This window comes from Elephas maximus, chromosome 12 (assembly GCF_024166365.1).
Source record: "Elephas maximus indicus isolate mEleMax1 chromosome 12, mEleMax1 primary haplotype, whole genome shotgun sequence".
In the NCBI taxonomy this organism is placed as follows: Eukaryota; Metazoa; Chordata; class Mammalia; order Proboscidea; family Elephantidae; genus Elephas; species Elephas maximus.
The window spans coordinates 68,981,654-69,002,841 of record NC_064830.1 but is presented as its reverse complement, the minus strand read 5'-3'; the positions used below and the strand labels follow the sequence as shown (position 1 = coordinate 69,002,841).

The window sequence follows — 21,188 nt, the reverse complement described above, 5'->3', positions numbered from 1 at the left end:
TATACCCCAGTTCAGCAAGGTGCAGAGAAAGCCTGTGGCTTCTTTTAGATTTTGTAGCCTTAGGGTACGTCTAGGTTTGAATTGTGTTCAGTACCTTCTTCCTCTCTCTACTCCGTGGACTCAGAGAATTGAATTTGTGGTCGGGTTAGGGACCCGAAACAAGCAATCAACCCGGACACGAGCGACCGGAGGGGCGGAGCGAAGAAGTACCCGCCCCTAGACGGCTTGGGCCAATGAGCGCGGGCGTTGAGCGGACCAATGAGTGTGGGCAGGGGGAGGATAGGGGGCGGGCGGGCCAATGAGCTCCGGGCCGCGCTGGAGGCGGTGCTGGGAACGCGACCAGGAGGGCGACGCGGCGGCTGCAGCCATGGGCGCTGGGCCTGCGGGGGCGCGGAGGGGGCGCGCGGAAGAGCCGGGCGGGTCGCGAGAGGCGGCACCGGGGACTGGCCCTCGACGCTGAGCCGCGGTGGGTCCCCGCCGCCGCTGAGAGGGCCTGTGAGCGTGAGCGGGGCGCATCGGCGAAGCCGGGCAGCTGCCGGCCACTTCGGGGTCCGCCAGGCAGTCGGGAGAGTCGTGTGGCGTCTGTGGGGGCACCGCCCGGCACGTCTCGAGGCCGGTCCGCAGCGGCCGCCGCGCAGCCCCAGGGGACATAGCCGGGGCCCAGCGCCGCGTCCGTCGAGCCCCGGGACGCCCCTGGATGGCTGAGCTGCCCCCTCGCCAGCCGCTCGGGCGCCGCAGCGGCTGAGCTTGCGGGGATCGCCGGGCCGCCGCCGCCCTCGCCGCCCACTGCATGCCCGGCGCCCGGGTCGCGGCCCACCTGGACGCACTGGGCCCCCTGGCCCCCTACGTGCCGCCGCCGCTGCTGCCCTCTATGTTCTACGTGGGCTTGTTCTTCGTCAACGTGCTGATCCTGTACTACGCCTTCCTCATGGAGTACATCGTTCTCAACGTGGGCCTCGTCTTCCTCCCCGAGGACATGGACCAGGCGCTCGTGGACCTCGGCGTGCTCTCGGACCCCGGCTCGGGCCTCTACGACGCAGACTCGGAGTTCGACGTCTTGGATGGGTACTTGGAGTAGGGCCCTGGCTGCCGTTTCCCCCGCCCACCACGACCCATCACCCTCGACCCCGCACCAGCCGCCCAGATCATGCCGCCGCCACCGTTGGGGGGCACCGTCTGGCTGGGGATGGGATCCCCCAAGGCGAGGTCCTTCCGGGCCTCCGAGGCCTGTAAGTGCCCTGGCTGCTCGAGGTGAGGGCGGTTTGGGACGTTGGTGGCAGAGAGGGAGGCATGGCCAGGCCGGACACACACCCTTCCCCCAGACTTCTGACACCTCCGCCCACTTCCTCCAGATCTGCCGACGCCAGGAATGGTGGGACCCCTGTTAGACCCTTAATTGGGGCTCAAAATTCTCCCTTAGCAAAGGTGACAGCTGTTGAGTGGGGGAGGGGGAGGCAGGGCCTAAATGGTGTTGCGGGAACCCATGGGACCTACCACCACAGCAGTGTGGAAAAAGCCTTGCACCCAAATCCATTTGAGGCAGAGCTGTCAGCTCCTCCCCCCATCCTTAGCCTGGCTTGATGGTGACCTTGGCCTTCTGGGGATTCTCACTAGTCCTGGGAGGATAAAGATTTGGGGTGTCAGAAATAGGGAGCCAGCCTTTGTAGTGTGACCCCTCGGGGGACTGGGTCGGGACTCGGTGCAGGGGCCCCAGGCGGAAGCTGGGAGAGGAGCAACCTCATTCAGCAAAGAACCCGCACTTCCTTTTGGCTTTGCTCTGCTGCAGTTTTTGGAGTCGGGTTTCAGGGTGCCCCAGCTCTGCAGCTCTGGTCTGCAGGGGCTGCCAGGTTTGCAGGCTGCCTTCATGGAGCAGACACGCTGGGGGTGGGGCTGGCGCTGACGTTGCCTGCAGTGTTTACAAGGCCTCAGGAGCTCTTGGGTCACCAGGAGAAGGGACTACAGGACTGCTGCACTGAGGTCCTGCCTCTGGGGTATGACCAGCCCTACCTTGTGTGTTAGAAATGGGGAAATAAAGGTCCAGGGAGGAGAAAAAGTTGGCCAATGTCAACAGCAAGGCAGAAAGGAAGCTGCCCTGGGAGAGAGAGAGACAGGCAGGCAGGCGGGTGGCTACCAGGTTCGGTTAGGGTTTGCCGGGCAGGCATAGCTCCTTGGCCAAACCCGTTGGTTGGAGGGTGCTTGTGTATCACTGGGCACATGTCACTGGGCACAGGGCCTTGAATGGCAATGGAGGGTGAGGATGAGGTGGCATTCAGGGACCCCTTTTAGGAAACAGACACTAATGCCACTCACCCAGAGCAGGCCGAGTTTACCCTTCTCCTCTGTCACCCATCTTTGCCAAAATGACCATAGTCAAAGGGTGATGCAGGGGAGGGCAGGACCTGCTGGAGCAGTGCTGGGGGCCAGGGATGTCCCTGAGCTAGACCTTAGGGAGAACCAGGTGCCAGGTAGAGTTTGTGCCAGGTGCTCTGTATACCTCTCTGCCTGCTTGCCTGCCTTCTGTCTGTCCGTCTAACCATCATCTGTGCATCCACCCACCAACCAATCTGCTCTTTATTGAACACATGTTCAGTGAGTGCCTGCTGTGCCTGGTGAGTGAATACAGTGAACAGGACAGACTCAGCCCCAGCCCCCTGGTGCTTGGTGAGGAAGACAAGCAGGTACTCAAAAAGAGATACTCAGAGATTTAAGAGCTGTGAAAGCATGTAAGAAGAATGCGAGCTCCAGCAAGGCAAGATCCCGCCCTCCATTATGTTCCCTGCTATTTCCTCAGCATTTAGGACAGCGCTTGGCATCTAGTAGATGCTCGATAAATATTTGCAAGTGCCTGAAACAGAAGACTAGCAATGGGGTGCTTTAGATAGAGGGTCAGGGAGGCTTTCTGAGGAGATGGCACATTTGAGCTGAGCCCTAAATTCGCAGAAGGAGCCAGACATGAAGATGCAGAAAAGGGTGACCCAGGCGGTCAGCAGGAACCGTGAGGGCCAAGACCCTGGGGTAGGAGAGGGTTGGCTGCTCCAGTGACTGAAAGGCTGCCAGCATGACTGGAGATGGTACCAGGGGACGCCAGCAGGGCCTGGGAGGCCACGGCTGAGAGCAATGGGAAGACATCAGGAGGCTTCAGGCAGGACATAACGTCATCTGGTTCACGTTTTTAAAGATGACAGTGGCTATGGGCAGACTGGCTGTAGGGGTAAGTGCAGAAGCAGAGAGGCCTGTTAAGAGACTGTTCATTTGTCCCAGCAGGAGGTGGCAGGCTTGGGTGAGGGCAAGGTCAGTAAAGATGGAGAAACATGGACAGGCCAAGAACACCTTTTGTAGATAGAACCTACAGGGTTGCTTACCACACTGGGTATTGATCGTATAACATCCCTGGTCCTGGGCCTTTTGCATATTACTCATTCAGTCATTGAACAAACGGTGTGCCTGCCTGCTCTTTTACCAGGCCCTGTGCTAGGTGCTGGAGATCCCAAGATGAATCCCTGCCCCAAAGCCAAGCGCTTGACTTTCATAGAGTATAACTTGGTGAAGAATGTCTTATTTTTATCTCTTTGTCACATCAACAGAAGCACTTCCCCTTCCAAATGAAAACATTGGCATATTCTGGACCAAAAACTGAAGCCCAAATGCTTTCACATACTTTGCAGCAAACACTGTTCACACAGAAACACCACAGAGTGTGTCTCAGGGACACCCTTGCAAAGCTCTCAAAGTGACAGGGCCTGACCTTGGGAAGTCAGGTGGCCTGTGGCTGCGGGAAAGACATGGAGCCTGGAGACCTGGTGGAGCCACACATAGCATTCCCTCTTCCCCACCCCCAAGTCCTGGAGGTGAGGGAGGGGTGGCTAGGAGCCAGGAGAAGCATGGGAGAAAGATCTGGAGATGATCTGAGGTACCTCCACACTTTCCGTCACTTTCCATAAGCCAGGGGACACCGGTGGTCAGTTCTCACTCATTCTCATGTGCTCCATAGGTTTCAATGGCTGATTTTTTGGAAGTGGATTGCCAGGCCTTTCTTCTGAGGTGCCTCTGGGTAGACTTGAACTTCCAACCTTCCAGTTAGCAGCTGAACACATTAACCGTTTGTACCAGCTAGGAACTCCGGATCAGATTACGTGGGCTCAAATCCCAGTGCTATCCGTGGCCTTGGGCGTACCACTTAACCTCCCTGTATTTCTGTTTACCTCTCTATAGAATCGAGCTCACTGAGTAACTGTGAGCATAAAACGAGAAATGCGTAAAGTGCTTTGACTTTCCTGTGGAGAGTAAGTGATACGTTGATATTAACCACTGGCATTAGCAATCAGACCTAGGGAAAGTGTACACTCAGGCTCTGTGAACATGTATGCGTATGAATATATGTATATCATGCTGAGCAAAAGAGGCCCCACTGCCTGAGAGCCGCATAGATCCTGGTCTGGCTTCTCACTGGGCCTTCCCTGCCTGGGGACCCTTGAGAGGCCATTTCCACTGGCCTGTGGTCTCCAAAGGGCACCAGATGGGAAGCCTTGAAAAGCTGTGTGCTGCAGTTTTCTTAGAGTGTTAATTATCACCCAGGCACAGAGAGTGGGGACTCAGGGCTTCTTCCCAGGAGATAGGGCTGGCCTGGGAGCGGAGGAGAGTCCTCCTGTACCAGCAGCTCCAATGCAGAGACAGCTCCCTGGATCGATTTGTCCCAGATACTAATGAGAGCAGCTGGTGCCTGCCAGCCCCCTTGGCACAGAGGGCGGCCCATGGGTCATTTCCATACAGCATGTTGGATGGGGCCGGAACAGAGAGAGGAGACTGTTATTGCCAGAGTCAGATAACCTGGCATAGCTCCAATAGGAACTAGGGGTAACCAAACTCTCGGTGTGTCCTGTTACAGGGTCTCCCAGGCTTGAGTCCTGTCCTGGCTGGGTTCCTGCCCTGGTCCCTCACCATGCCAATCTGCAGCCATGCTACCATCTCAACACCCAGGTTGGGCTTGTGCTGCCCTGCTCAGAAACCCAAACCTTCCGCGGGGATAATCAGAGGCATGGGAGATCCCATGGTCAGGGCAGCCTGTGGGGATGGATTGGGTCGGAGGTGAGGAAACAAGGCAGGAGGCTGTGGCTGTCATCCAGGCAAGAGACAGATGAAGGTGGCATGGGGAGGCAAGTACACCTAGAGGCCTGGCTGGACTCACCCGAAGGGCCTGGCCACAGGGCACTTCGGTACTGGCTGCCCCTTTGGAGAGGAGACCCTAGTACAGATCTCAAGACAGCCAGGGTGCCAGGGCCCCTCTTCGTTGGCCTTGAGTTATGAGGATGCAAACTGGAGGTTTCAGACAAGGGCAGGCAGGGCCTACACTGATCCCACATCACTCGTGGCATTCTGTTGTCATAGCTGAGGGCAGGGAAGAGGGAGTGCTGTGCGTGGCTCCGCCCCATCTCCAGCCCAGCGTCTTCAATCTGAAGCATCCCTGATCTGTCTTTATCATTCATGTCACTGACATTTTGGGAGAGTATTTTGAAGAACATCTCAATTTGGGTTTGTCTGATGTTCACTCTTGAGATGAGATTCAGGAGGTGCATTCTTGGCAGGAGTGAGTATGTCCTCAGTATGTCACACTGGAAGGCATGTGGTGTCCGTCTGTCCCAGTGCTGGTGATACCCACTTCGACCACTTGGCTAAGGTGGTGTCTGCCAGGTCTCTCCACTATCAGGTTACTATCTTTCTTTATAGTTTATCCTTTAAGATTGAGTCCACTGGTTTTAGTGCCTCATTTTTTAAAAATCTTTTTTCTATGTGAATTTATTTTAAAAAGAATGTTTACATCACTGTAAAGGGCAAACCAGCATCACTTGGCATGAATACAAATAATTAGTACCAGAGTCGTTCACTTCTGGCCAAATACTAATGTTAGCTCGATGCACAGGGCCTTCTACCCGCTCTGTCTTTGCTAAAAAGGGAGATTAGCAACTGCTAGGTGGCAGGACACACCAGCACCAAACTGGGACTTGCTACTGAAAGTAATCACGAGGCTTAAACAAGCAAGAGAATCACTGATGCTCCAGTGGTATTTAAGGCCATCTCCATGTGCCCCTAAGATTGTTTTTAGAGGCTTTGGAGTAAGATTTGGTTTAAATCCAGCTCCACCAAGATCTTGGGCAAGTGACTTCGTTCCCCAAGCCTCAGTTTCTTTCTCTGGAAAATGACGATAAGAGCTTATGCAAATTAGATGAGAGGGTGAAGGACTTCTAGTCAGTGGTGAGCAAATGACACTGGCTGCGTTAATGGTGTGTCAGCCCTAGAGGTGGCAGGAGCCCAGGAAGCCAGCAGCCTTTCCTTGGGCGCCCTGACTCTTCTCAGCCAATTATCAGGGAGGGTGTGTCTGTGTGGGTAGCCTTTGAAACAGCCCAAGGGCACGTGACCGTTGGTACCCTCACCCTGAAGTGCTGGACACCAGAAGGGTAAGGCATCATTTCTGGCATTCCTTCCTGGCAGGGAAGCTTCCTGTGAGCAGCACCCTGGGAAGAGGCAGGGTGGAGCTCATTAGCTCCATTATATGGGGAGGGAAACAGGCTTGGGGAGGGTCAGTGACTTTCTCCAGATACCCAGCTATGAGGTGGCCGAGTAAGGCTACCCAGCCCCTGTCTTAGCGCTTCCCCCAGTGAGGTACCCCGTCGCAGGGGTTCCCGGAGGCTAGACATATAGCCACACTGAGTGCCACCGGCTCTTGACGTCTCTCAGAGGGAGAAACCAGCCCTGGGTATTTGGCTGGGAATAGTGGTTTTGTTTCCACTGTATTTTTAGGGTTGCCTTCTATTTATGACAAATAATACAGTTTTTTATGCATTATAGTGACATAAAGGTTTCTTTAAAAATTTTGGAATTTAAAAAAGGGCATTGATTTAAAATATTAAGTAAATGATAGTCCAGATGGCTCTTGGCCGTGGTGAAACTGATGGCTGGAGGCTAAGGCTGCCCTTCCTGAAGGCCTCTGGAGCCTTGGGCACTGGCCAGCTGGAGGTCCGTCCTAGACTGAGCATTTCCAAAAAACCAACACTGAGGAGCTTCAGCAGCGAACATATAAATCAGAATCCAGAGTTGAGAAATCGGTCCTTGTTTTGCTATGACACTAGCTTCTACCAGGGACACACACTCCTGTAGAGACGGGCAGCTTCTCCGTCCTCATCCCCTGTCAGCTGCTGGGAGATGGCCAGACTACAGCTGTGCACTCAGCAGCTAGACCAGGCGGGGTACCAAGATCGTTGGAGACGAGCTGTCAGACACAGGGTGAAGCATGTCTGGGCAATGTTTTCCCGAAGCCACCTTACTTGGTTGTTAGGTACGTGGAGAAAGGTTTCTAGAAGGCAAGGTCTTGTGGGGAGGAAAAGTGCTGTTCTCCTCAGAAAGCCTGAGCGTGGAGAAGGGCTCTCTGCCTGGCCCTGGCCTCTGGCTTTGAGTAGAGGTGGAGGAGGAGGGGCGAGGCACTGGGGCAGGGTATTGCCAGGCACTCGACTGGCGCCAGTTCGTCCAACCCTCACCACAGCCCAATGAGGTAGGCCTTGTCCCCACTTTCAGATGAGGAGACTTGAGGCCCAGAGAGATGAAGTGATCTGCCTGGGGTGGGGGGGCAGCTGAACGGCAGAATAGAATCCATCTCCAGCGTGTCCAGAGCAGCACCCCACCAGCCCCCGAGCTAGGCAACTGGTCCACAGAACTATCGAGCTGGGGCATGCTTCTTAAAATGAACCAAGTACCCAACTGTCATCCTGATGAGACAAACTGGAGACAGTCGGCTGCACCCTCTGTCCACCTGGAGCGAGTGGCCTGGAATGGCCTGTACAGAAACAGTTACAGTTTCAAAAAAAAAAAAAAAAGGATGGCTAATAAATTAACTCTCAGCTCTAATGACATTAGGAAGCTCTGTGAAGCCGGTGCCTCCGAGTGGATAAGCTGTGCCTCCAAAGGCTTTTCCATGTGGGGCTTTTGATGCCTTGGAGGAAAGGGATGAACCTAAGGTGCAAAGAGGAGTTAAGGCTTCAGGGGCAGACTGCTGAGATTCAGATCTCGGCCCCGCCATGTGCCAGCTCTGTTCCCTTGCACACCTTAACCTCTCTGAGCCTCCCCTGAAATGCAGGGATGATGGTCATGATGGCCTCACCTCTTAGGGCTGTTTTGGGTAGTACATGAGCTAAGATGTGAGTTAAAGCAGTTAGTACGATGTCGAGCATAAAGCAAGTGCTTGATAAATGTCAGCTGTCATCATGATTGTCATTTGGGGGTTTGCTGAGGCTGGATTTGCAAGCTGAGGAAATACGGAGGTTGACCTTTAACAGCCAAACAGGGTGGCAGAGATGAGAGGCTGAACTGTGTACCCTGACATCCTCAAGCCACAGATACAGAGACCTGGGGTCATGTCTGTCTTCAGCTTGCTGTGTGACTTCAGGCAGGTCGGTGCCCTCTCTGGGCCTCTTCATTGTCCATTGTGGAGTGAGTGGACGCACTTAGATCAGGGTTTCCCAAACCTCATACGACAACGTTTTACTGTATCTGCCTGTCACTCGAACTATTGTTTACATAGTTGTTTTCTTTAAATCAGCTCTCTTTTTAAAGTGAAATGGTTTGAAAAGAGAGGAAGTTTTGTATTACTACCAGAAATGGAAAGCTGGTATCACATGCCACGAATAAGAGGTGACCCTACAAATAAACACAGTGAACGGAAGTGCACTGTGAATCCCAGCCAGAGAAGTGCCTGCGGGCTCTGAGCCTGAGGCCAGCTCTCTCTCTGTCCACACAGGGATCAGAGGCCAGCGTGGGGAGACGTGCTCCAGCCAGGTGAGCACCCATCTAAAGGGTTGATGCTGCTCATTTCCAAGGGCTGGGAAAGGGACGAGTCCCCACTGGGGGCTCTGTTCTCTAACACCGTCCATACACGTCTGAAATGGGCTCAGGTCCAATCCCCTGGCCCTGGGATCGCTGCAGTCAACGCCCATGAGGGTCCCTCAATTTTTGTGAATCTGAATAAATAATACTTCTCCAGGTTCCTGGACAGAGGTGTCTCAAGGGCACCCCTGCTGGCTCCCCATGGGAAATGCCAGGGGCTCCGTGGGGAGGGAGGCCTGCAGGAAGCAGCAGGATGGGAGGGAGCCTGCGATCACATAGGGGGTCAACTCTCTGATGCTCTGGCTACCACCCCCTCCTCCCCCTAACACCTGCCAGCCTCCAAGGGTGGATATTCTTGCCTGTGTTGTCAGTGGGAACCAAGAAGGTCTCTGAGCAGTGGAAGGATGCGTTGAATCTGTGGAGGACATGAGAAATGCAGCTGATGGGGCCCCTGCCTCCTACCCCCCACACCAAACCACAGAGGTTCCCCGAACCTGCCGTGCTACCCCCTCCCCAGAGAGCCCTGCATGTGCAGCGTTCACTGACTAGGCTCCATTGACAAATCATCCCGTGTTCCCTCCTGTTGTTGGACGCGTTACCTCCTGTCGAAGTTGCTCACTAGGTGGTGTGTCTCAAAGGCAGGGACTGCACTGTGCTCATCACCATGTGCCCTGTGCCCAGCTCAGAACCAGACACGAAGGAGATACAAGATTATGTAGTGTTTTAAAATCTCGACAAAGCCTGAATCAGAGCCTGCCTCTGTGTCATCTTCTGAGCTGAGCATCCTTAGACAAGTTACCCTCTCTGAACCTTAGCTTCTTCATCTGTGTAATGGCATCATAATTAACTCCTCGGGTTGCTGGGAGGATTATATGAAATAATCCGTGTGCTGCTCCGTCTTAGTCCAGAGCAGACGCTGAGACAAGGATTTGCATCCAAGTCATTTACTTGGGCGGTGACCCCAGGAAGCACTGTGAGGGGGACAGGGAAGTAACACAGAAAGGAAGGAAGCCAGTAAAGGGCGTGTTTTCTGAGTAGGTTACCACTGTAGCCCCTGGCGCTCAGTCCTGCTGGGGAACTCCGGGTGTAGATGTAGAATTATACCAGCTGGGGGAAGGGGCTGGGCTGTTGATCCACCACCTTCTTTCTGTCCATTGCCGAGGGCTGAGGGCTGCTGTGAGGCCACAGCTCCCCACATGCGCCTGCACTTGCAGCCTGCCTTCCCTGCAGTGCCAGGCAGGCTAGAGAGGGCGAGGGAAGGGTGTGGGGCTAGGCGCTGTAGCCTTGGCTGCAGGCTAGTGGCACAGAGGAGGGCTCAGCAAGCGGTGGCTGCTCTGATGATGGCCATTCCCAGCACCAATTTTACCGGTCCAGTGCCATTTCTGCCACCTGCCCCTTGTGAAATGCCAGGCTAGTCACGTGACTTTGTGAGACTCAGCTTCTTGGCCTATAAAATGGGGGAGATGCGTGGTTCCTGATAGAAGCACTTCTCTCCCCTGAGGTGGCCCTTGGTAATAGGGGCTTGGGCCAGGGACACTGCTAAACATCATGTAGTAGCCAGGACAGCCCCCTCACAACAAAGAATTGTCCTATCCAGAATGTCGATAGCACCCCTGTCAAGCAACAATACCTGTGGTGGGTTTAACATAAAAGTTTCTATTCGATGCTTGAAGAAGTTTGCAGAAGGAATGGTCTGAGCCAACAAAGATGAAGCCCAGGGCCAGAGCAGGACTTGTAGGGGCCGTGAGGAGGGTAGGTTTGGGAACCTGAGAAGCTGCATACATGCAGGCATCCGCTGGACTCAGGGAAAGAAGGGAACAGAAATGAGGACCTGCCTAAGGGCCAGGCCCTGAGGAGGACGAGCCAACTGGGGCTGCTGAGTGGCTTGGTTCCGGCCAGAGCCTTCCAGTAGGCTTGGGAAGCATTTTCTGGGCAAGGTGGGAGGTGCTGCCAAGCCCCACCCACTACCCAGAGCTTGCAGAGCTGCCCGGAGCCTCAGGTCAGCCTCCTGCTCCAGCCCCAGCATTCTCCCTGTTCCTCCTTGGTAAATGGGACAGTCCTTCCCCTTCCCCTTCCCCTTCCCCGTGAAGCTAGCACCGGTTCTTCAGCCCAGAGCCTTTAGAAATGAGGCAAAGTCATTAAAAAGAGTTTTTAATAAATGTGGTTGGAAAACGCCCCCAGCTAGCATCCAGGGGAGCTGACAGTTCCCCAAATATGAGGGAGGAAGACTTCCCACCGTGCCCCTCCTAAAACTGCAGGACTGTTCGGATTGCCCCCAAAATGGTGGCAGGGCGAGGCCTCCGTGTCGGTAACTCCCCTTTCTCCTTCTCACTAGGCCTGCTCCCCTCAAAAGCTTCGTGCCAACAGAAAAGTTCCTGTGCAGACTCAGGAGAGCGGGAAGGAGACCCTGGGACTGAGGGCCGAGGGTACGAAGGCAAGGGCACTGACAGAAGGAGGCGGGCAGGGCCGTCCAAAGACCTCGCCAGCCTGCAGCATCACCCTCATAGCCTGGCCTTGGTATCCAACCTGTCACCGCTGCGATGGAGGTTACAGGAGCCTGACCAGAGTTTGCCTCCCTGCTCTCCACCCCCCAGCTGTACCTGCTTCCCCCACTTAACCTTCGAGAGGACACTGCAGAATGCAGACACGCGCACAAAGCGACTCACAGCGTCGTTTGATGCCCTTTGAGCCTTAAGCCTGGCTGGTTATGGTCCGAGGCTAGTCTTATTTTAGGTGTGGTAGCTGTTTCAGAAAGTGACTCAGAGCAAGAGGAGCATGCTGGCAGCTGAGGGTAGGGTCTTGATGTACTCATTTCAAGTTGCTTCTTCATCAGTCTGGCAGAGGTCTTTGGTCAGACTTTGGGACAGAATTGACACATCATGCCAGGGAGTGCTAAGATGCTTCTCTGGCCAGAGATATTTTTTCGAAATTGTGGGTGGCGTGAATACTCGACCTCGATAAGCCTGTAACAGCAATACTTAGGAGGCTGACTTCTTTCAATTAAAACTGTATGCAACTCTGACTCCTGGGGCGCCTGCCTTTTTTTTCTTTGAAGTTTAGGAAAGGGGTCCTGAAACAGAACCTCATAGTTGACAAAGGGCAGGAGAGTCAGGGCCTCCCAGTATGGAGATCTGGCAGGGTTTGGAGAATTAGCTAAGTTGGGCTGGTGTGGGAATCCCAGACCACCTGCTTCCCTCCTGGCCTCTGCGAGCCTGACCAGCACCAGTGCAGTGCTGGGTGTGGTGGGAAAGGCCTGGACATCTGGTTGGAAACCAAGCAGAATCCCACAGAAGTGGAAAGTGTGGGATCCCCGCATGCTGGACACACAGCAGACCCCCTCATTAAATATGGTAGGCATATGTGAACAAGGGATGAAATGAACAAATGAGTGGAAATAGGTCAACTTGCCGTTTTCATGAAAAAATAATATTTCCCTCCAGTTTGCAAACAACACAACAAACAAGGCTGAAAAAAATGAAATCGTGATGGGGCTGGCAAGTGGGGCATGGGGTGGTGTCCTGTGTTTAATAGGGCAAACCTTCCTGAGGAGCTGTCCTTTCAGCTGAGTCCTGAAGGATGAGAGAAGTTGGCCATGTGGAGAGCTGCGAAGAACATCCAGGCAGAGGCAAGAATAAAACACAGATGTGATAATGACTGCTAACACATACCGAGCTGTGTGCCAGGCTCTGTTCTCAACGTATTAGCTCACTGAATCTTCACATACCCCATGAAGAAGGTGCTGTGAGTATGCCCGTTTTACATACGGGAGACTGAGGCACAGAGAAGTAATTTGCACGAAGAAGTGGTAGAGCTAGGCACTGAGCCATCTGGCTCCAGAGTCTGGGCAGCTGACCTCTAGACTATGTTTTTTCTTGAGTATGAGGGGCTTAGCCCAGTGCCTGGCACATAGTAATAATAATCACTAATATTTATTAACTTCCTATATCCCTTGCACTATGATAAGTGCGTTACTCATTTAATAAATGGTAGTTTGTTGTACCATGGTGGCTTGCGTGTTGCTATGATGCTCGATGCTATGCCCACCAGTATTCCAAATAGCAGCAGGATCACCCATGGTGGACAAGTTTCAGCAGAGCTTCCAGACTAAGACAAGACTAGGAAGAAAGTGAAGTGGCAATCCCATCAAAAAATTAGCCAATGAAAACCCTGTGGATCACAACAGAATATCATCTGATACACTGCGGGGAGATGAGCACTCGAAATGCGTGTCTGTGGCTGCGACAATGGGCTCGAGTATACCACAGATCGTGAAGATGGTGCAGGACTGGTCGATGCTTTGTTCTATAGCACATGAAGCCCTCACAAGTCAGAGCCAACTCTACAGCAACTCACAACGACGACATCATTGAAAAAGTATTGCTGTTAATAATCGTAGCCTCTGGCCTCAGCTTAGTCCTCTCTGATAGACCCAAAGTAACGGGTACGGGAGCGCCTGCTCTCCTGGCTAGTGGCACGGGAGACTCGAGTCACAGCAAGCACAGCCTCAGAGAGTGCCTGGGTGCCCACGCCCATGTGGAGTCCAGGAGTACAGGGACACTGAGGAGTGACACCTGGGCTATTAAATCCAAGCCTGGGCTGTAACTCCTGATGCTCTTTGCAGCTGTGCCAAGGCGGAAGCACCCACCTATGCCAAGATTGCCAATGGGCAGGCAGGCCTAAACCCTTCTAATCCTCCAGACCCCGACTGCCACTTCCTGGCACAGGAAGGGAGTTTGGGAAGCAGGCTGATCAAGCTGTAGGGCTGCACACCGGGATCGGATAGACAGCTCCCATTGTCACCCAGAGAGCCACGCTCTCCCGAGTCAGGCTTCCGACAGCAGGCCCTGCCTGAGTGAGGACAGCAGCTGAGCAGGCAGCTCTGGGTGGAGAGCGGAGCTACCAAGTCCTTTCCAGGCTCACTGCAGCCAAGGCAGCAGTCCAACTTGGCTCAGAACCGGCTCCCAGGATAGAGTGGTATGTCAAGGCAGAGGAAAACATTCCCTTTGTGAACGGCTTGCGGCACTTGAACCTCTCTGATCCCCAAATAATAAATTTTCCACCAAATCTTGGAAAGGAAGCCACAAAGAAAATACTTTCAGAAAACATAGGACTTAAGCCAAGGTGTACTCTGGGGTGCACGTGTGTGCTTGTGGATAGGTGTGTGCTGGGAGGAGGGGGTGGCCCCTGGCAAACTGGCCAATAGAGTATGATCCAAGTGATGCTGGGTGACTGGAGGCTACGTTATAAAAAGGATACACCCTTCCCCTCATCTTGTCTCCCTTCCCTTCTCTGTCTCTCTCCCTCTCCCTCCTTTCCCCTTTCCCTTCTCCCCACACCTTCAACTCAACCACAATGCCATGAGGAAGCCTAAGCTACCACGCATGGAGAGACCACATGGAGAGGACCCCAGGTGGCAGCTCCTTAGGGGAACTAAGGCCCCAACCAACAGCCAGCACTGAGTGCCAGACATGATGCCAGGGACCAAGCCTTCGGGTGACCCCAGCTCTAGCCTTCCAGCTGCCCCAGCTGCCTCTAGGGGGGACAGAGATGAGCTATCCCCACCAAGCCCTGCCCAGATTTCAGATGTGTGAGAAGTGGTTTTAAGCCACTGTATTCTGTGGTGGTTTTTTATACATTAGACAACTGGAATGGTGGGCCCCAAAATGCTGATCATGGAATAAACTCAAACATGGACCTGCCTGTGGGATTAAATGAAACTTTTATAATGTAGTGAAAAAAGACAGGATACAAAGGCAAAAAGGCAGATATGGTACCAGTCTCCTCCTCGCCCCCATTAGTGTATCATTAGCTGTTTCCTGCCAAGGCCAAGTGCAGCTGGCCAGGCCTGGCTTTGGCCTCTGGCAAACAAAGTGCAAAACTGAGTCCCACCGACAGAAACCAGCTGCCGTGGATCCCGGCGCATCATGTCAGGGCTCGGGGAACTGGCAGGCTAGGCTGCCCTCTGCTGCTTCCAGAGCTCCAGGCACACCCTGTCAGGGTGTCTGCTTGGAGAGATGCTTCCTCCCCAGCGGGCACCGGCCTGGGGAGGCAAGAGTTTGTTGCCTTGGGCCCTCTCTCTGGCCTGGCCGCACAGCTGCTGAGCAGGCAGCCTCAGTGGTGAGCCTGGCATCAGTCTAGGCCCAAAAGGAGCCTGGAGCCGGCTAGGGCCTGTCAGCAGAGCAGGACATGGCTCACTCAGCAGTGGGGCTGGGGTCAGCCCTGAGCCTGGACGCCAGGACACCAAGGCGTGTGGGAGACGCCGGAGGAGAGCTGTGTCCACAGCCAATCAGTCCAAGGTGCAGAGTGGTCAGTGACCTCGGAACATGCTGTGGGAAGTCAAGAGAGGGAGGTGAGCCAGGAAGCAGGGAGCATGTTGTTCAAGGTCAGGGTGGAGAAAACAGTGGGCATGCGGGGCGGGGCCATCCGGCATGTGGGGGGAGGACTGGGGGGAGCATGGCAAGGGTGGGCAGTCATTGCACAGGGAGAGGCAGGAAACTTAGAGAGCATGTTGCTATGAGGATGAACCCGGGGACATCAGGGCCAGCCAGCACAGGCTCAGAAGGCAGCAAGAATGCCTCGGAAGTCCCCGAAGGAAGAGTTTCCCAATACTAAGAGCTGTGGGACATGGACGGCCTGATTCATCCTGTCCTCCCTCCAGTCTCCAAGCCTGACCACAGGGACGATTCCCAGGACCCAAGTCCTCAAAGTCGTTATGCCATTCCTCCAAGCCCAGCATGAAGACGGGGGAGGTCCCTGATGGTATCACCCAGCACCCACCTGATGCCCTGCCTTCCCAGAGACACTGACCTGAGGTGGGGGGCAGCCTTTCTCCCTCCTGGGCCCAACCCAGTTACCTTGTCCGAGGCTCAGCTGAGGTCACCGAAGGCTGATCCGTGAGTCCAGCTGCTGTAGGTGCTCCTGGACACCAAATGGGATGGTGGGTGTCCACATCCTGCAAGGGCAGATGGGGGATGCGAGGCAGAGGCCAGGGTGCAACCTGCCCCAAGTCCCTCCTCCCACCCAGCCTAGGACCCCGGGAACGTTCCACCTATCAGGAAGCAGACCGGGGCGGGGTTGTGGGAAAAGTGGAAACCTCAGCCTGGAAACCCCTTTCTCTAGATCTGTTTCCACTGCTGGTTTGCTGTGTGGCCTCAACAGAGTTAGTTAACATATCTGTGCCTTATTCTTCCATCTGTAAAATGGGTCTTATATGACCCTCCTTATTATCTTAGAAGATGCAAGTTATTATGAAGATGAACATGCTTTGAAAGAGTGTATAGTACCATTAGACCATGAGACTTCATGGAGGCTTAATAGTAATAATAGTAAAAATAACAACAACAATAAACTAGTTTGAACTATACAAAACTGCCAATTTTGTAGGTCAAAATGATTGGATACAGGCAATTTCATATGGTTCAACCTAATATAGCATTTACTGAACATTTTCATGTGCCAGACACTGTTAGGTGTCCTGACTAATTTAAACGTCACAAAACTGCTTGGGGGTAGATGTTATATTCACCCCCATTTTACAGATGAAGATCCAGGGGTCAGTGAGGTGAAGTATCTGCATGCCCAGGGTCACACGTAGGTGAGGGGTGGAGCAGGATTAGAACTCAGGGGCAGCACAATGACCTGAACGCCTGGAGAGAGGGTAGCTCTCCATGTGCCAGGGCTGCCAAGACTTACGCCAACGTCTCCACATGAGGGCACTTCTTCAGGCTGGCAGTGAGCTGCTGGGCCCCAGCAGCCGTGAACTTGTTGTACTGGACACTGGAGAGAGAAATCCATCCTGGGCCTGGGCTGGCCCTGGAGACCATCCAGCCCCAGACCAAGGCCAACATGCCCAGGCATGACAACTTGACCCCAGCCCAGTGGGGAACCCCTGGCCTCCCCAAACCCTGGGCCCCTGCCACCCACTGCCCAGGCTGCCATACTCACTCCAGCACCCGGAGGGACACCATGTCAGGAAGCACGTGGGCCAGGCTCTTGGCTCCCACATCGCAGATGCAGTTATTGTACAGGCTGCCGGAAACAGAGATTAGCAGAGGGACTAGGGATCCACGCCCAACCAGGATTACTGTCCCCATTTTACAGAAGGGGCAGCCAAGGCTTCACCATGGTCATGCAGTGAGTCCAGGGAAGTAGCAGGACTGAGAGGAACGGCTGAGAGTATGGAAGCTCTTGGGAGGACAACTTCCCAGGTTCACATCCCTGTTCTGCTACTTCCTGCCTATGTCACCTTGGGCAAGTCACTTAACTCCTCTGTGTCTCAGTTTGCTCATCCATAAAATGGGGATAATAGAGTAATTGTGGGAAGGAGCCTTGGTGGTGCAACAGCTGAGTGCTTAGCTGCTAATCAAAATGTTGGCAGTTAGAACATACCCAGTGGCTCCTTGGGAGAAAGACCTGGTGATCTGCTTCCATAAAGATTCCCCATTGCTGTCCAGCCAAGTCCAACTCATAGCGACCCTATAGGACAGAGCAGAACTGCCCTGTAAGGTTTCCAAAGCTATAATCTTTACTGGATCACTCCACCGTATCTTTCTACTGGGGAGCAGCTGCTGGATTTGAGTCGCTGTCCTTTTGGTCAGCAGTCAAGTGCTTAACCACTGTGCCACCAGGGCCTAGGAAACCCTATGGGATAGTTCTACTGGGTCACGTAAGGTGGCTATAAGTCAGAATTGGCTCGACAACACCTAACAACAACCATAGAGTAAATTGTGGGTTGGAGTAAACAAGTTCATGCTGGTAAAGCACCTGGAACAGGGCCCAGCACGTGGAATGAGTTAAACGTGCTTAGATAATGACCACCACACAGGGCTATTTGTGAGACTCTGCCCTAAGACGTGACCAGCATTTGCGGTAGGGAAGTAAGGATCTTGAGTCACTGGGCCAGCTCGGGCTTCTGCAATGTACACACAGCCATCATTAGCAGCATCAAAAATAGCATGAGGGCGTTGTTGGTGCCGAGCAGGCTGAATGCTCACGACCAGCATTCTGTTAACAGGCCAGGTGCTGGGCCTGCCACCACTGTTCTGATCTGGTGTGTGACAGCCTCAGGGCCACTGGGCTCCATGGCCTGCCAGGGTGCTTGTAAAAGTAGCAGGTCTGCACTGCAGCAAAGTGGATCCAGGATAAACCCGGGCAGGAACCAGGCAGGGGATTCGCTGTCTCTTCCTGGGGTGGGTCTTAGAATGCAGGAGGCTCTACCTCCACCTCACAGGGAGAGTAATCTTAGCCTATTCCGCTGATGCCCAGAAGCACATTATTCACACTTTAGTATCAGCAGGACCAGGATGTGTCTTGTAACCAGTGGAGTGTCATAGTTTAATTAGCAGCTTTTTGTTCTCTTGATGGCATGCAAAATAAAGGTGTCTTACAACGGATGATGGCGTCTTAGGTTCCAGGAAATGTTTTCATAAGTGTAAATTGCCCCACCTGCTTCTCCGCACGCTAAAAAAACAACCTCCAAAAGCTCCCCCTGCCCTACGAGGATCCCCTGCATGATTTGGCCTCTACTGGCCTCTCCCACCTCCCCTCCTGTCTTCTGTCCCTCATTCACTACATGCCAGCCACCACAGCCCTTCTGGCCCTCAAAGAACCAAACTCTTTTCTACCTCAGGGTCTTTGCACCTGCTGTTCCCTCTCCCTAGAATGCTTTTCCTGGAGAGCTTCCCACAGCCAGCTCCTCTTCACTTTCTGGGTCTCACAAAAGAATCGCCTCCTCAGAGGTGCCCAAGCTCCCTAGTGAATGTGATACTTCCCACCGTACTCCCCTGGGCCCTCTTTGGTTTCCTTCCCAGCATGAATCACTACAGTAAAATCTTCTACTTATGCATATATTTACTTGCTTATATACGAGAAACTCGAAAGCAGGAACCACCTCTGTCTTACTCATAGCTGTATCGTAGTTCCCAGCATAGATTCCGGGCCGTGGTGAGTGTTAAATATTGGATGTCCTGCACAACTCTCAGGATGCCAATCACATAAATTACGAGCTGTGCAGTACACAACCTGTACAGCTGCATGTCCTGGCCCTGGTTGGAAGGATAAATGATGGGTGACTCAATAACTAGATGGACTAGATGCCTTCTCCCTGAGACTCCAGCTATCCTAGGCCAGTGGTGAGGGTTGGAGGGAGGGGAGGAATGTTTCCCCCAGTTTGGGGAGGGAGGAGAGCTGGCAAGCTGAGTTGAACAACTTGGGCTCTGGACCAAGCTTGGCCCCTCATTAGCCATGAGGCATTGGGCAAGTCCTGAGTCTTGGTACCACCAGGGGCTGAGCTAGAAGTAAAATACCCAAAAGCAAGAGGTGCTACCCCAGGGCCCACCAGAAGGTGGCAGTGTAAGGACTTACTCAAGCGTGAGTGACTAGAGTCAGCTTTTCAGAAGCCAGCTATGGACTCCAGAAAAAATTTGAAAAAAAATTTTTTTTTTTTTTTTAAAGAAACCAAAAAAAAACCCGTTGTCATCAAGTCCATTCCAACTCAAAGCGACCTTATTGGAAGGAGTAGAACTGCCCCATTGGGTTTCCAAGGAGCAGCTGGGGGATTTGAACTGCCCACCTTTGAGTTAGCAGCCGAACATCTAACCCACTGTTCCACCAGGGCTCCCCTGGGGGAAGAGGGCTGATATTTATTGTACACCAGGGCTAGGGCTAGGCCAAGCGTTTTACACGGGAGCCTGATTTAACTCTCTGAGGAGGGTATTGGGATGGTTCCCATTTTCCAGATGAGAAAACAGAGGCATGGAAAGAGGAAGCAACTTGCCCAGGACTTGTCAAATGCTGTTTTCCCCAAGGTCATGTTCAGAACATTGTGTTGTGCAACCCCAGGTGAGTGGTATTCACAATGGATTCTTGGTAGATGGCTCCCTGTAAGGAATGGAGCAATGCCGTGGTACCACCTGTAGTGTTGCTTCTAGGCTCCCAGTGTCGGACTTTGCACCCCTAGCCCACCAGCTCAGCACCTGACCCCATGACCAGACCCACTCACCTCAGCCTGAGGAGGGATGCAGCCAGTGAGGGCAGGGCTTCAGCAAGCTTGCAGGCACCCACGTCAGTGATGTTGTTCTGGGAAAGGCTGCCAGGACACAGCAGGAAAGGGGTCAGGACCCAACTTGGATCCTCTCCCCCTCAGGCATCCATCCACCCTGGGCTTGAATGAGGCCTGCTGTGGGCACTCCTTTCCACACAGGGTGACCCATTGCACCAAGTACTACATTACAATCGGCCTCAGTGAGAGCCATGGGTAAGGAAACAGGAATGGTGCCGTGGACTAACTCCTGCGGCAGAGTGGGATGCCAGGGCAAGGGTGCAGAGAGGGGACTGGCTCTCCCCTCTCCACCCTTTTTATGATTTCATAGCACTCCCTCTCTTCCCTGTGGACCACTTTCCACACTGTAATTAAACAAGTGCTCGTGGTGTTTTAGAAGGCCTCTCTCCCTGCTCAGACCGTGGGCTCCATGAGGAGAGGAGTCGGTCTGTTTTGTTCATTGCTGTACCCCGTGCCTATAGCAGTGCCAAGCACATAGTAGGTGCTCAATAAATACTTTGTCGTTGTTAGGTGCTATCAAGTCAGCTCAGACTCATAGCAATTTATGTATGTTGTTGTTGTTGTTAGGTTCCATGGAGTTGATTTTTACCCATAGCAACCCCGTGTGACAGAGTAGAACTGCCCCCATAGGGTTTTCTAGGCTGTAAATCTTTACGGAAGTAGATAGCCAGGTCTTTCTCCCATGCAGCTGCCAACCTTTTTGTTAGCAGCCAACTGCTTAGCCATTGCACCACCAGGGCTCCTTAAACCTTATGTGTACAGGATGAAATGTTGCCTAATCCTGGGGGAAAAGAGAGAGAGAAAGGAAGGAAGGAGGAGGGAGAAAGGGAGGAAGGTAAGGAGGAAGGAAGGAAGGAAAGAAGGAGTGAGGGAGGGAAGTCCAGTTTGTTCACAGTGTTACCTGGAACAGTATAAAACACTAGAGATGTCTCAGTGTCCTACAATCAAGGAAATTGCTCAGTGAATTCTGGTGAATTCTGGGGCCTCCTTACCACGGTTATGAAAGGAAATGTGGTCAGATTTTGATGGTACTCTCTAGGTTCAATAAAATATCCTGTTGATCCTCCTTTATCTTATTCATCTTCAACTTGCCAAAGCCCAGGACATTTAAAAAAAATTCAAATGTACTGCTTTGACAAGAGTGTTTTACTTCCACATCCCAATCTACCTCTCCTGTTTCACCCACACATGTAATTTTCTGCCAGTAAACATTGTTTATCTTTATTACCGTATACTTTATAATTACAGATTCATTCGT

The 21,188-nt window shown here is 53.2% G+C and overlaps 2 protein-coding genes across 11 annotated transcripts in view; one reads left to right on the top strand and one right to left on the bottom strand.

Annotated features, from left to right (window-relative positions):
- The first annotated feature begins 319 nt into the window (after positions 1-319).
- DEXI (Dexi homolog) lies at positions 320-11,893 on the top strand. 5 transcript variants are annotated; one of them, XM_049902891.1, is made up of 3 exons: positions 1,078-1,229; positions 8,786-8,823; positions 11,207-11,893. In XM_049902891.1, exons 1-3 carry the CDS (start codon positions 1,148-1,150, stop codon positions 11,486-11,488), a joined length of 402 nt encoding a protein of 133 aa, XP_049758848.1. In that variant the 5' UTR covers positions 1,078-1,147; the 3' UTR covers positions 11,489-11,893. The 5 variants fall into 5 exon arrangements, with proteins under 5 accessions (XP_049758849.1, XP_049758850.1, XP_049758848.1 ...); XM_049902889.1 differs by having other exon boundaries at positions 1,078-1,251; XM_049902892.1 differs by lacking the exons at positions 1,078-1,229; positions 8,786-8,823 and adding an exon at positions 320-1,065.
- Positions 11,894-14,307: 2,414 nt separating this feature from the next.
- CIITA (class II major histocompatibility complex transactivator) overlaps positions 14,308-21,188 on the bottom strand; it is a 61,974-nt gene continuing 55,093 nt past the window's right edge. For 5 of the 6 annotated variants that reach the window (XM_049902882.1, XM_049902883.1, XM_049902884.1 and 2 more), the window contains 5 exons: positions 19,871-19,957; positions 16,816-16,899; positions 16,564-16,647; positions 15,726-15,823; positions 14,308-15,197 (listed from right to left, as the gene is read on the bottom strand). In XM_049902882.1, coding sequence (XP_049758839.1) covers positions 15,748-15,823; positions 16,564-16,647; positions 16,816-16,899; positions 19,871-19,957 — 331 coding nt within the window. In that variant the 3' untranslated portion in view covers positions 14,308-15,197; positions 15,726-15,747. The remainder of the gene's footprint in view (positions 15,198-15,725; positions 15,824-16,563; positions 16,648-16,815; positions 16,900-19,870; positions 19,958-21,188) is intronic. The other variant, XM_049902888.1, reaches the window with a different exon arrangement.